The sequence below is a fragment of the Centroberyx affinis genome, unplaced genomic scaffold, assembly GCF_046629955.1.
Source record: "Centroberyx affinis isolate AG114_WGS23_722 - 3 ecotype Tasmania unplaced genomic scaffold, CSIRO-AGI_Caff_v1 ptg003169l_1, whole genome shotgun sequence".
NCBI lineage: Eukaryota > Metazoa > Chordata > Actinopteri > Beryciformes > Berycidae > Centroberyx > Centroberyx affinis.
The window spans coordinates 158398-171355 of record NW_027281222.1 but is presented as its reverse complement, the minus strand read 5'-3'; the positions used below and the strand labels follow the sequence as shown (position 1 = coordinate 171355).

The following is a 12958-nucleotide window of genomic DNA, read 5'->3' as shown; positions in this document are numbered from 1 at the left end:
TTTCTTCCACTTGTGCTTTATTTGCTCCACAAGCAGACTAATGTAGTCAACCAGCTGTCCCTTGTCATTGCAAATGTTACCTATAGATGGTAGTGCTATCAAGGCAATCTTGATAGTCACTATTATCTTACCAACACTCAAATCCAATCAGAGTGATGTGTACTTTTATAAAACAGCTCAGATTTTTCACCATTTCAATGTCAGACAGGCCACAGACACCAAAGAAATCTCTCCATAACGGCTCTATGGCTAATCAAATTCCATTCTACAGAAGCTGTACTCCACAGCATGAGAGTGAGATGCATACCAGTGGGTGATTGTACAAATAAACAGATTTATTCAAATGAGCTATATTTGGTGTAACTGTTACTACTTTCTAAGGTCTTAAGATAGCTGATAACATAAAGCTTTTGCCCATTTGCCCAAATAAAATAGTGTTGGGTATGGGTATCAAGAACAAAACTGTTCTCTAAACAGCAGCAAGGGAAAGCTCCGCTGAGAGAAACCTGGACCTCTCTTGTCCCTTTGGTATTCTTTGGTATAAATCGATTTCAGACTGGCAGGTTGGTAAACATAAGCGTGTGTGTGGTGTGTAATTTACATATGTCACATTACATGATTGCTGGATATTGAAGTTGACATTTTTGAAACAGTTACCTCTTGCTGCCATTTGGAGCCGCCAGTTTACGATGTTACCTAGTGTAGCTTTAAATAATACTCTTCAAACCAGAAGTCATTTTGTAAGAATAGGAACTGGATTTTTCAAATAGTCTCAGTTTGAAGTGAAAGCCTTAAAGGTTTACAAGAAGGAAGGTGAGCAGGTAAACTGTTGCTTGTACCCATGTTCCCCTAAAATATATAGACACAAAATTTTGTGCTGCCAAGGAACGTCACCACCTTCACCATCATTACCACCTCAAAGTGCCCCTCTGGATAAGACCAAAGCAACCCAACAGCCATGTGTATTGTATTTAATTATTACTTCTCACTATAGAAGACATTTTGGTAATACAGGAGTTGAATCTGTAGAAAGATCACCACACACTCGACTAGTATCTTTGATAAGGTATTAGAGGCCAAAATGCATCAAAGTGGAGGATCAAAACTTCAACACACAGGTCCAAGCAAGTTTCTTTAAGACAGGAGTTAAAAATATTCATATTTGCAAGGTTTTCATTCAAGATGATTTCCACCTTTGCTAAGACTTTTGTTGTGAGTTAATGAGAGTGCACCAAGGTTACCTTACAGGAAGTGCGGAGAAGACTAATTTAGACAGAATTTGTTACAGCAGCTTGCCACCTGTGATGCTGTCATGTTGCTACAGAAGAATAAAAGCATAAAGGCACTTTGTGAACCTACTGAGTTTACAACACTGAGTAGCTTTATAGTGCAGAACCATCGCCTGCTGCTAAACTATGTGATGAAGGAAATGATTGGAGGACAAGCCAGGTAGAGATAGCGACACACTGGCAGCGCCAGCTCTAATTGTTCCCTTATTTCACTAATTGAAAAGCCATCTGGACTGTGAGTAGCACTGCATATCTTTATTGGAAACTCTGTCCATGATTTTCATCAGACACAGTTTTAATTATATCAAAGTAGCCCATAATTGGCTTGATTGGTTGAATGTGTCACTTGGATTTCAACCAGTTGGTTGTAATGGTTATTGCTTGCAGTAGAAGAGCCTGCACACAACCTCATTGCAGCAAGCAGTAGTCAGTGTCTGATAAACTGGATGCTGGATACTGGAGGCACAATACTATTCTGAGATTATTTTCTTATTTAGGGCAGACACAGGTTGTAGCTAAAGGAGGAAATGCCTCACCACAGGGAGTCTACCATGTGGGAGGGAAAAGCTGTCGTAGTTTGATTAATCTCCACCTGTAACCATGATGGGTGTTGCCACAGCAAACAGATAGTGACAGGCATCAGTTGGCACAGGCTGATGATGTGGTGTGTAGAGTCCTGAACAAACACAGTTACACCAGAGTCTGAGAGATACACTGCAAGGGATCCGTCTTTACAGTAGAGGGGAAAAACAAATATATGTTCAAACGTGTGTGTGTGTGTTTAGTGATTTATGATCTATATCAAGTGTGTCTATCTATTTCCCAGTGAGGTAACTGAAGAAACCACTCCCAGCGCCCATGTCTCGTCTCCAGCAAAAACATTTTCCAAAGCTGCTGGGGCCCCCAAGAATGGCAACGTTAACCCTCCACCCATGTTCAAGACCCCTGCAGCCCAGAGCAAGCCCTGCTATCAACCTGGAGGTCCATCAGGTAGAGTAACAACCCCTGGTTCTGTCATTTAGTCTTGATTCTTTCTGCCATTAGGAATGCAGAATTTATTACGTGTAGTTACTTCTTTTAGTCTACAGATGGCAGCCCCACGCTGTTAAATCCTTGTTGCTCAGCCATTACTTTTATTGCAGATTTAATGCCTGACACTAAGCCATTTAAGATTATGAGCTCTATAAAAACAACAGATATTCAGTTAATGAGCTCAGATTATTGGCTTTTCCCCAGAATCCCTTAGTTAAATAGATTGTGAAAGTGAGAAATATATATTTTATTTTCTGTGAAGACTGCTCTTTAAACGGGGCCATCCATGCCATGAGAAGTATAGCTCATCTGGGTAAATATTTGCTGAAAGGCATCAGATAGGGGTAATTACTAGCATTACCAAGACAGCAGTATGCAGGCATACAGTATATACATGAAGAGATGCAGTATGTGCCCTGTGCAGTGCGTGGGTGTGGGCTGGAGGGCTCCTCTGCCTACCCAGTGTATCTCCCTGGAGGATCCTTAAGTAATGGTTGCTGAAAGGCAGCACAGGGAGAGAGCAGGAGAGACCACAGTTAGTTCTCTGTTGGTTACTTTATATATCAGATTAACGCTTACTTGAGTTCAAGTAAACAACCGCATATCTCATACTGATTATGTGAAACGGAGCCGCATATATGGAATATGCTACATGACCATCCTTAGATGTGTTACATGGATTCATAATTCGTCCAGTCCAGGTGCCAGCACCTCATTAAGCATGAAATATAATATTTATCATTCATTTCTCTGATGAGAGGCTGAACAGATGTTCTGTGTGTGTGTATCAGAGAATGAGACAGAGAAAAAGACAGATAAGATTAGACATAGAGTTTATATAATATCCTGTGAAAACCTGAGACAGGAGACAGATGACCTAACAGTAATACTAATACATTGCTTTGTGTGTGATCGAATAATTGCAATTTTCTATTGTTCAATTATTTATATTGTTATTATTGCTACTTTTATTGATTATCACTGCTTTGCTTTGGCAACAGTTATTGAAGTATTTAATACCAATAAAGCTCATTTGAATTGAACTGAATTGAGAAAGACGGACAGAGTTAGAGACATAAACAGAGGGAGAGGTTATAGCTGAATGCACAGTGTTTTAGGGTGGAGCCATCAGTGTGAAAGGCAAGCGACAGCATTCTTCAGATGTTAATCAAATACAGATACAGATAGATTGTCTCTCCTCCCTCTCTCTGTCCCACTCCATCCCTCATTTCTTGACAGTGACACCCCTTGCACCCTGTACTGCTTGCTGCTGTCACCAGGCATTGACTAAGCTGCATGGTTGAAATGAAAAGGGTTTGCCAGAAGAGGAAACGAGAAAGAATGACTTGATACAGAGTTTGGCAGCTGTACTGTGATTCAATTTGGATCTTGATAAAGATCTCCAGTCTTCCCTTGCTGCCCGCCAGTCACACATCTTTCAGGACATGACCTCTCCTTTTCCCTCCATATCTCCTTTGTCTATCACAGAGCCAGACAACAGATATTGATAGATTCACAGATATCTGCTCCACTTACTCTTCACCTCCTTCTCTCTTGCCAGGGGAGCCACATGAAACACCTTGTGACCATCCTTCTTTCCAACACTAATAAGTCTTACTACTGCCAAAGCATAGTAGTTGCTGCCTGTTTGTAAACTATGATGGAACTAAAATGGAATTTCACCATAGTGATAACATCTATGCAGTTTAAAATACTTTTATACATGATGTGAAAACACAATACCCAATGTCACAGAGATAAGGTCGTCTGCGTTAATATCCGATCAAATTTATAAAACTGTATAAAATCAGAGAGAGGGCTAATATTTTTTGACAACACTCTATTTGATTTCTCTTATCAATATTATTGACTATAGACAGGCAACACATTCGTCTTAAAGAGATCAGCTACAAGCCACAGGGTTAGAAACACATTTAATACATGCATACACACTGCAGAGTAGTAATATATGCAATATCCTAATTATGCAATATCCTAATCAAAGTTGTAGCTATGTTTTCATGTTTTATCACAATAGTTCTAACATATATTTTTAAGAGATAACACAAAACAACATACTGTATATATCAGTTTTGCAACAGGACATTTATTATGTTAATGTATGTGTATAATAAGCCTACATGAACTATTTGAGATGCTGAGCAGAGAGATAATGCACAAGTAGGATGACAGGCATTTATCTAGCATTAGTTAATGAATAGCTATAAATATGATGTAGACAAATCATGTTCCTGTTGAGTCTTATTTCATCTCTGAGGAAGATCTTATCCTTTTCCCCAACGTTTCGTGAATTGAAAATACACTCACATCACATTAAGCTCATCTTCCTCTGTTGCTGTTGAAGTTTGTTCATCAGGTGGGAGGAATCTGCTGGAACATTTTGGCCTTTTTACAGATAAAATTCAACTGAACCAACAGAATGTCAACATTAGCTATACTGTATAGTCTCTGAAAAGCAGCCTAACATGGACTGTAAATTCATCTTTCTTGCTGAAAAGCCTCCCTTTTCTTTTCCTCCCTTTTCCTTTCCTTCCTTACTCTTCTGAAAGCCAGACTTAGATTTTAGAGGCGGCCTGATGTCAGCACTCCTGGCAAATGTATTTCTTTTCAACCCTGTCTTCCTGATGTGACAGAGTCGCTTTTCCCACGGAAAAGACACAACAGATATCGGGCGGTGCTACACTATTTTGTTTTTTCATAACTGGGGTGTTAGAAGGCATTATGATATATAATTTGACTGCAAATTATATAAATGGTTATTCATATTAAGACCAGTTCTTTAACACAGCAGAAACATTATTTTGGCCAACATTTATCGATATTGGAATTTTCCTAGCTTTTCACCCCTATGTCTCGCCCATGTCTCTCTCTCTCTCTCGCTCGCTCTCTCTCTCTCTCTCTCTCTCTCTCTCTCTGCCTCATCACACTTACTCTCTAGTATCAACCCAGTCTCTCTCTTCCTATTTCTCTCTCACACACACACGCTCTCCCACACTCTTCTCACTTTCCTGTCAGTGCCCAGTTATGTTTATTCAGTTTGTTTGCTCTCTGTTACGAGGAAATTTTGGGGGCACTTGTCCTTTGACCTCCCAGTCTTTGATAGTGGTGCTCTCTTTCAATAGTGTCTCTGTCCCCAGTCCTTTTCCCCCCAAGCGCTCCCTCTGAGGGCGGCCAGCACTGACCTCCCTCCTGCGATGTGTCTTTGCATGGAGAAAGAGAAGCGGAGAACTATGAATTCTCTCCCTGTGTTTTTTGAGATGAGAGGAGAGGGATTATTTTGCCAGGTGTCTCCTCTGGCTCTGGGAATGTGTTGTTTCCCCCAGTGGGAAAAATTGATCCTTTGTCTGGGCGGTGCGGAGTGGATCTGTCCAACCCAGCTGTCCCATGCTTCAGGCATGGAGGTTAGAGATCATCCAATCTTTCCCATTCATTACCTGACAACACACACCTCAACTACACACATCTGTTCTGTTAGAGTAATGCAAAGTCATGACATAGTAGTGGATCAGTGAATTAAAGTTTTGTCATTTTGCACAATTATTAGGTTTTTGTTTTTGTTACGGTTCTTCTTCATTGCATTGCAACTTTGCATTTTGTCCAATAACTCCTGAACCGTCAGGCCTAGAATCAAACTTGTTTCTTCTTCAGATTCCTTGGCTCAAGCTGAATCCATTGTATTCAGCTTGAGTTGAGTTTTCATTTTCCACAATGCTGACTTTTATCCAAATCCAAACCGTTTGGCTGTGGTGCACAAATGAATTTCATGGCGAAGATGATGAGGCATAATTCCTAAACACATGATGCTAGAGCAACCAAACTTCTGATACATATTTGTATCTGGGATGGATCCCAAAGTGTGGGATCAGTATATCACAGTATTAATGAATGATTTGCTTGTTTGTTTATTTGTTCTGAATTTTGGAAAGTACATCTTGTCTAATACATGCTCTAATATAGATGTCAAAGCATAAATAGCTCAAATACTGGGCCATTCTATTTGAACAATCTGACCCACCCCTTTCTCTGATGGTTTAGGCTTTCCTAAGGGTGGAGCAGCTCCTTCATTTGGCAAGGTTGCGAACGCTGCTGCCAAAGGTCCAGAGCGCCCCACCCCACAGCCCCACCCACAGGATCTAGACTCGGTGGTGCAGCGGGCTGAGCACATCCCAGCTGGCACACGCACACCCATGTGCGGCAAATGCAACACTGTCATCAGGTAAACAGCACCAGCAGGAATGTTTGTAATGATATTATAAGGTGAAGGAATAGGTTGTCTTAACGTCTTTGTAGTTTTAAGGAGATTTATGAATCCACCCCTAGCCTGGATGACACAGTTGTAATGTATTAGTTACATGGTACCTGGGGAAATGGGGGAAACAACTGTCTCTTGATTTGCGAAAAAAAATCCTCCAGTGGTTACAGAATTGAAGAAAGAATTTACACTTCTGCACAAGCTACACCGTAACATAAATGTGTCTCGTTTGGCTTGCAGAGAAAATGTTGACAATAAAATATAAGCAAATAGAAGCAGAATTAAACCTCTTTAGGAGACGCTTTTTCCTTCAATCATCTGTCCCCCTGCCTGCTCTCACCAGGGGCCCATTCCTCGTGGCCATGGGCATGTCTTGGCACCCAGAGGAATTCAGCTGTGCTCACTGCCATGCCTGCCTGGCAGACTGTGGATTTGTGGAGGAGAAGGGCCAGGTGTACTGTGAACATTGCTACGAGGAGTTTTTGGCTCCCACCTGCGCCCGCTGCCACCAGAAGATCCTGGGGGTGAGTGACAGCACTGAAGGGACAGCGATCTGTGCCACAGTTTATCTGTAGGCAAAACTCCTTTACTAATACTGAATTGTTAATGAAAATCAGTCACTTTTTGTATGTACTGTCAATGTACGTGTACTTATATACTGCAGGGGCTAAAGTTCTCCATTGCTATGATAGATTTCTGTCATTTTGATTGAAGAGAAGACATTTTCGAGTCTAAATTGTAATAAAACAAAAATAAAAAAACCCTCCTTTTTAATTTGCAGTAAAGTCAGGTGAATGGAGCGCCTCCCTAACTGCAGTGATCTCGAACAAGCAAAATGATGCAGTTCATATAGCTGTTCTGCCAGCAGCATTCATAGGCTAAGTTCAGATTTTGAAGAAAGTGCTTGGTAACTTGAATTTATTTCATTACTGTAGGCATCTGTCACAATAACATATGATTGGTGACCTGATCCTAATCCTAATGGTAATGAGGTTGTGCTTAACCTTACCTAACAAACACTTTTGTTCACTTTTATCCCGAACCCTAACCCTTTTATCCTGACACTGTAAGAGTCAAAACTTGTATTCCCTCTTTCATTACAATAAAACTATGTAGACCATCCTCAGATCTATTTGAAAAATGTTGCATCATGATCTAAAAATTAGTCTTCAAATTAGACTTCAAATAGCTATAGTATTCTCATCAATAGTTTGGGGTTGTTTATTTTTTCTCTTATTTATGTTTCCTTTTTTCTCTCTGCAGGAAGTCATGAATGCCCTGAAACAGACCTGGCATGTGTACTGTTTTGTATGTGCCTCCTGCCACCAGCCAATCAAAAGCAATATGTTTCATATGGAGGATGGGCAGCCATACTGTGAAAGAGGTAAGAAGCCCACAATAGAGAGAATAGACAGTATAACAGATATTGTGATGAGAAAAAATAGATGAAAACACTTTGTCGACATGCTCCCTTACCCAGACTACTACAACTTGTTTGGGACCAATTGCCATGGCTGCGACTTCCCCATCGAGGCTGGGGACAAGTTCCTGGAGGCTCTGGGATTCACCTGGCATGACACCTGCTTTGTGTGTGCGGTAGGTCCACCCACTAAAAAGTTTAGATTAAAAATAAAAATAATTGTTAAGAATGCTGTGTGAATAACATTACTGCTGTATCTGTGGTTCTCTCTGCAGGTCTGCAGCACTAGTCTGGAAGGTCAGGCGTTCTTCTCCAAAAAAGACAAGCCTCTGTGCAAGAAACATGCCCACACTGTCAAAATCTGACCTGCCTTCAGTACTAAGAGTGTGATAGGGCAAGAGCGTCAATTCACAGCAGTCTATTCAGTCAGATGTTGATATTTTCATAGCTAAAAATGATCTGTTTTATACGGAGCCCCTCTGGGGTCACATGGTAGAAAAAAAAACTTGATGTGTAAATCCGTGCGAACAGATTTGTAAACCGTGCGAACAGATTTATATTGTGAATCTGAGGGCACGGTTTTGAAATCCGTTCGGACGGATTGTGAATCCGAGGGCTCGGTTTACAAATCCGTTCGCACAGTTTACACATCAAGTTTTTTTTTTCTACCATGTGACCCCAGAGGGGCTCCGTAGTTTTACCTGTTTGTGTGTTCTGTTAAAATAGATGTTGGGTTATGGGTTCCACTGTAAGCTTTATTTTTGGTTCTAGCTCTAGTATGGTTGGAATTTGCCATTCACTGAATGTCAACTAGAATTGGTAATGTCATTAAAGTATAGCAACTGTATAAATGAATATGCAGAAAGAATACTGCAGCCCCTTCTGTCAATTCTATCGCTGTGCAGGTGTGAGTGGGCTATGAATAGGTATGTCTTTATGCTGGGGTATTTATTTGGGCTGGAGGGGTTTTGGGCTTTCTGATGGGAATTTTTGCACAAAACTTAGGCTAGTTTACTGCAATGACAGGACAGAATGAGTAGAGATATTCTGTTGTTTGTGTATATTTTGTAATGCCTGATGTCTTAAACTATGGGTCGGGGCCAAAATGGTTCACAGGTGTGCTTCCAGTGCGGGTCCCAAGATGGCAAGTGTGCTTCATTAGGCTAGATCCTAGTGTTAAAACAAAATTTACTAAATTTTAATTCCGGGCTGAAAAAATGTAATATATAATGTATTTTGTATCTTATTTTTAATATAAGTCCCATGTCATAACATATGTAATTTTATCTGAATCACCTCACGACCATGAGTGCATAAAAGTTTTGCATTGGTGTCCCCAGTGTGAATTGAACCCCCCACCCCGGCAGTGTTAATGTCATATTCTACCCATCGAGCTATACATTATACAAAACCATGTCATGTTGTATTTGCTGTCACTGATTATGTATTTGTGATGTTTGGTAGATTTTGTTTAATTACCTTGACACATCTTTAATATATACTATGACAAACTGAGCTCTGCTGTCAGTTTTCCTTTCTCCTGTCAATTTCTATTTGTAGAGAAAAAAACAAAAAACTATTTTTACCTGACGTGCAATGGATGTTTTCTCATTGGACATTGTGCAGAAATGAGCACTTCTCTTCTTTTTCTCAATTCAAATAAAAGAGTTCAACATAAAGTAAGTGCTGTCATGTGTATCTCCACAAAGCACTTATACTACATTACCCACTGCTTATACCTTGTTTATGTTTTCTGTAAATGAACTATGTTTTTGTCAATCCACAACAAGCATTACAACAAAGAATTGATTCATTGTGGCTTATTATGTGATATAAATCTGTAGCCGTGATGCCAATTAAGGCGCATAACTCAGAGAAAGTTAACAGGCACGCAGACAGGCACCAGCTTGAGTTCCCTCATACATTTACCTTCAGTAAGAGGGAAAAGTACACAGTCTCCATGGGGACAGAGGCAACAACGCCTCTCAGGCACATAGACACTGTATGAATTATTTCTGCCTGATAACAGCTCTGTGCTGATTTTGACAACCACATAATTCAGGGATGAGTAACGGCAGAAAACGGATATAGATCAATCATTATCACCATGGGGAAAATGTACACTGGGCTACTTACTGATGCTCTGTAGATGCGGTGAGCCTCAATTGTGCACTTCTCCAAGACGTCGGAGGTGGGAGCCCTACACAGGAGTGAGACGACTCAGGATTTAACTAGTCCGAAAGAGCCCGTGGTACACTTGGAAAACTCTGCCATGAGATAGAGAGGGCACATGCAAATACAAACTACAGCGTTCACAGGAGACCACGGTGGAGTTCAAAGCGAGGTAAAAGCGGATCCGGTCGACCTGTGTTTTGAGCGACAAGAGGGAGAAAGGTAAGATTACTTTGCTTTACAAAAGCCTCTGTGCTGTGTCGGAGCACAGTTTGAGCCGCAGCAATAATCTTACCGTTGTGGTCATAAAGCTTCCCTCATATCTGCCTTTGCAAAAACCAAGGGACCGGTAATTAGCTATTTGTTTGTTTTCCGTGAGCCTATTATTCGTTAGGATGCGACAGAAGTGGTTTATCTTACTCCCTGCGCTGAGTTTGATGCTGGCAACAGCTGTACGCTATCAGCGGGACCCCCGATAGTGTTATTGGTGGAGGCTGTGATGATGATGATGCTTATCAGTAATTGGTTCAGTTATCGCCACTCAGTAGGCCTAGATCTTAATGTCCCGCAAGACTTACTGATCTGATCCAGCATTCCTTCTAAATTACATTAACATAAGCTGTAATTAGTTTTACTGCAGTTTTAATTGATTGACACTGGATTGATTATAAGGCTACTTATTGATTTACTGGCAAAACAATGAAGGCTTGCTCAGTTGAACATGACAAATTGTCTGAGATTCTTTCTTAAGGTAGGCTAGTGAGGCTTATCTATACTGCATGTGATCTTTTTGTTAAAAGTCTAGGATTATTATTGAAATTAATGTGAAAGTTGTGCTTGCCGATGTGGTAAAATGACTATAACACAAATTTTGTTTTTGATCAAAGCCATGGTTGTGATCACTTATCACCAACGGTCCATCAGGGTTCAGATAATGCTCATCAGTGTGGAGGGGAGTCTGGGAAATACAGAGTGGAAAGAAAGAAGAGTACACCTTCTGTGTGTGTAGATGTGTCAGTTTAAACTATGTTTTTGTGGTCTAGTTTAGTTAATGTCTGGCACTGAGCTAAACACAGCCAGTGTATAGTGGCAGGGGGTCAGTGGTAATATCTGACAGCACTGAAATGTCAGTTGAAGGCATGACACAAAACCCCTCTGTGCTCTGCAGTTGATCACTGAGCTTCAGCGGACCAAAGCTGATCTCCTTACATCACTGAGTTGCACAGTGTTCCTCATGTTTACATCAGCATCTCAGAGCCCAGAGGCAGCCAGTGCACAACCTGCTACATACCTCATGCTGGTCTGTGGTGTCTTCAGCTAACAAGCCAACAGCCCTTCCCTCTGCAGGACAGAAAAGCTCATTGATGGAGGGCTGAGTGAGTGTTTGGGCTAATATTAACCACACAGAGAGAGATCAGACCACCACCCAGTCGTTGCCCCGGCTCTGCCCCTGGCAGGAGCACGGCCCGTCATTAGGCTTACAGGATGGGTATGGCATGTCAAGTGAGGCTGCATGGGCTCCTGGCAAGGCAGTGTTTTTGTGGTCAACCACAGACTCAAGCTTCAAGTGTTTCAGAGTGTTTGGCTCTCTGGCACTGCATGGCGGGTGACTGTGTTTGTGTGTGTGTGTGTGTGTGTGTGTGTGTGTGTGTGTGTGTGTGTGTGTAATGTACCACGGTGGTCTTGTGAGGTCTAGTCATGGTAGCGGTGTGAAGGCAGGTCTCTCTGCATGAATATGCCTCTGTGAGAGCCCTGTATGTAATGTAATGTAGCCTGATGAATCTGCCAATGCGCATGTTAGACGCCATAAATAATTGGTTGACAGACTTCTACCAATAGTTGGTTGAAACAACCACTAATGGACAAGTCAGACATCCACCACAGAATGTGTACCTATGATTGAGATACTGTTGCAACAGAATCTTATGCATCTGTAATTCAGACTGACCAACTGACTTAAGAACATGATGAAATAGGCCTATGGATTGCTGTAAAAAATGTAGGCCTATATATCATTTATCATTGGAATTTTGTTAAATGTGTGGAAAAAAGTGTGCGGCTATCTCTTTTTTACTCTTTAGCCTTGTGACTTTTCCGATGGTCAGCAGATTGTTTGGGTGTGAGTTCTGTTTTTCTCACTTTCAGTTAAATGCAGTTGGTGCCCCTCAACAGCAAATTAAACAGAACTAATAGGGTATTTTGAAATAGTTGTGCATGTCTGCTTCATCACTGAATATGAATTTTATGTATTTGATTTATCTGAGCAGTTCTCTAGTCTGAATGACCTCCATTGAGGTTTAGATTAATAAGTATGTTGAAATGAAGACTGTGAAATTTCCAGGACTCTGTTCTCCACTCTTTTTACAGTCAGGCTTTGAGTCAGAGACCATGAGTAAAAACACTTCAGCACATCTTTGTCAGGGAGGACACCAGCTGGTCTTACTGCAGCACATTTGGGCCTCTCTGTATGCTCAAACACACACACACACACACACACACACACTAGGTAGATATTGGTCTCAGTCTGGGTTTGTCCGCGGGGCTAAACTTAGCAAGCTGCGACCCCTCACCCCAGTTTCCTCCCTTATAATTACAGGAAATGAGTCCAGCCAATCAGAAGAGAGATCTTTGGTGCATATTAACAAACTCAATAGGACCAGTATTTGAGGACCAGAAGGGTGATGAGCAGAGACGGGGGAAGGGAGAGGTTTTCCTTGAAAGTTTGAAAGATGTTTGAGATTGAAAGAACGCTGAGGTATGCAGAGGATCGAG

At 41.2% G+C, this 12958-nt stretch overlaps 1 protein-coding gene across 1 annotated transcript in view; it reads left to right on the top strand.

Annotated features, from left to right (window-relative positions):
* The window catches only part of pdlim5b (PDZ and LIM domain 5b), a 58394-nt gene extending 48602 nt beyond the window's left edge, over positions 1-9792 (top strand). The window contains exons 8-13 of the mRNA XM_071537972.1: positions 2116-2279; positions 6378-6558; positions 6938-7118; positions 7858-7978; positions 8075-8190; positions 8290-9792. Coding sequence (XP_071394073.1) covers positions 2116-2279; positions 6378-6558; positions 6938-7118; positions 7858-7978; positions 8075-8190; positions 8290-8379 — 853 coding nt within the window. The 3' untranslated portion in view covers positions 8380-9792. The remainder of the gene's footprint in view (positions 1-2115; positions 2280-6377; positions 6559-6937; positions 7119-7857; positions 7979-8074; positions 8191-8289) is intronic.
* The last annotated feature ends 3166 nt before the right edge of the window (positions 9793-12958 follow it).